General features: G+C 35.0%; 1 protein-coding gene across 1 annotated transcript in view; it reads right to left on the bottom strand.

Annotated features, from left to right (window-relative positions):
* Positions 1–499, bottom strand: part of LOC106876442 (mini-chromosome maintenance complex-binding protein) — a 14,510-nt gene extending 14,011 nt beyond the window's left edge. Inside the window, exon 1 of the mRNA XM_052974200.1 lies at positions 253–499. Within this exon, the coding sequence (XP_052830160.1) occupies positions 253–400 (148 nt within the window). The 5' untranslated portion in view covers positions 401–499. The remainder of the gene's footprint in view (positions 1–252) is intronic.
* Positions 500–1,396: the final 897 nt, after the last annotated feature.

Below are 1,396 nucleotides of genomic sequence, written 5' to 3'. Positions count from 1 at the left end.
TTACAGCCATTTTCCCTCAGTGTCTAATTCCAATGTCCACCTATATTTTTATCATTAATATTTAGCAGAAGTAACAGATTGACTGAAGGGCCGAGAGTTTCGTGTGTTGGCACTTATGAACTATGTATATTTCATCGCTTCAATTCTCCGTTTTCTTAAAATTTTACTATAAGAAATAATATTACATACTATGAAAATATTTAGTCAGATTTTCCATAATACCATCTGTAAATAAGACATGCTGTTACTTACCGAACAATTTTTGTATTATTTGAAGTGGTTGGTTAACGTAATCAAATAATCCAGGCATGATGTATGCACAAAGCGAGTTTTCTTTGAAATCCACCTTGTTTACAGCTCTAGAATGGCGGGAAATATTCTGTAACACATGCTGTTGCATATGGTTTTTTTCTCTTCAGCCACACTTTCGTATTTTTTATTTGTCAAACTTGTGTAAGAGGACTTAATTTTCAATATTGGCTTCAAACTATAAGTTTACAAATGAGAAATATAGCCGACCGAATCGCCTGAATTTCGGTTGAATTTTAACTCAAAGCGTAACGAAACATAAATAAATAAATAAAAAAGATAAATAAATAAAAGCAACTCCTAACAATGATTGTGACCACCAGTTTTGATTGGTGAATACGACGATTAAATTCATTCATGTACTTCACTGATTAGTTATTCAAACTGAGAGCATATTTGTGGTTGCTCGAACTGCTAGACATGGCAACCAAGCTCCCTCAAATTGTATTCTACCGTTTTAAAACTGAAAGTTCTAAATGTTTGAGGGGTTAAAAAAACGAATGGTCAGGACTGGAATGTGTTTGATTATAGGTCTACTCAATCAGAGCTAACCGTGGGCTAAACAATTGTTGCTTATTTTATTATCTGCGTGTAGGAAATCAATAAAGTCAAAGTTAAACTCGGCAGAATTTTATCTCCAGAACCTAGAGGAAATTACTAAAGATTGATTCTAGTGTTTCTGGAACATCAACCACCAACCTCATTGCACGCCACACTCTTCCAGCATCTACTTCAGATCTATGAAGCTGACAACTTCGGTTCTAACACTCCAACCAAACTTATCTTCATATATTTAGACCAGCTCTTCCAATCACACCTACTTTTTTTCAGTTCCTCCTGTGCTTTGGCCTGCCAAGCTTCTTCTCGTTCTAAACATCAAATTCCCGTTTTCTTGGATTCCTCACGCTGTTGGTTTCTTGGTTCTAAAACATTTTATTCAACATTGTATTATACTAGAATCCAGCACTCCCATTCTTTTTCGCCTCGTTGGATAGACAATCTTGGAGTTGTTCTATGCAGAAAATCAAGCCATAACTTTACAAAACAGCAGTCGATATGATGATTTCTATGCTTTCTTCGAATTATG

The sequence above is a fragment of the Octopus bimaculoides genome, chromosome 18 (assembly GCF_001194135.2).
Source record: "Octopus bimaculoides isolate UCB-OBI-ISO-001 chromosome 18, ASM119413v2, whole genome shotgun sequence".
Classification (NCBI taxonomy): domain Eukaryota; kingdom Metazoa; phylum Mollusca; class Cephalopoda; order Octopoda; family Octopodidae; genus Octopus; species Octopus bimaculoides.
Note: the sequence above shows the minus strand (reverse complement) of the source record. Positions and strands in the feature narration are given on the sequence as shown.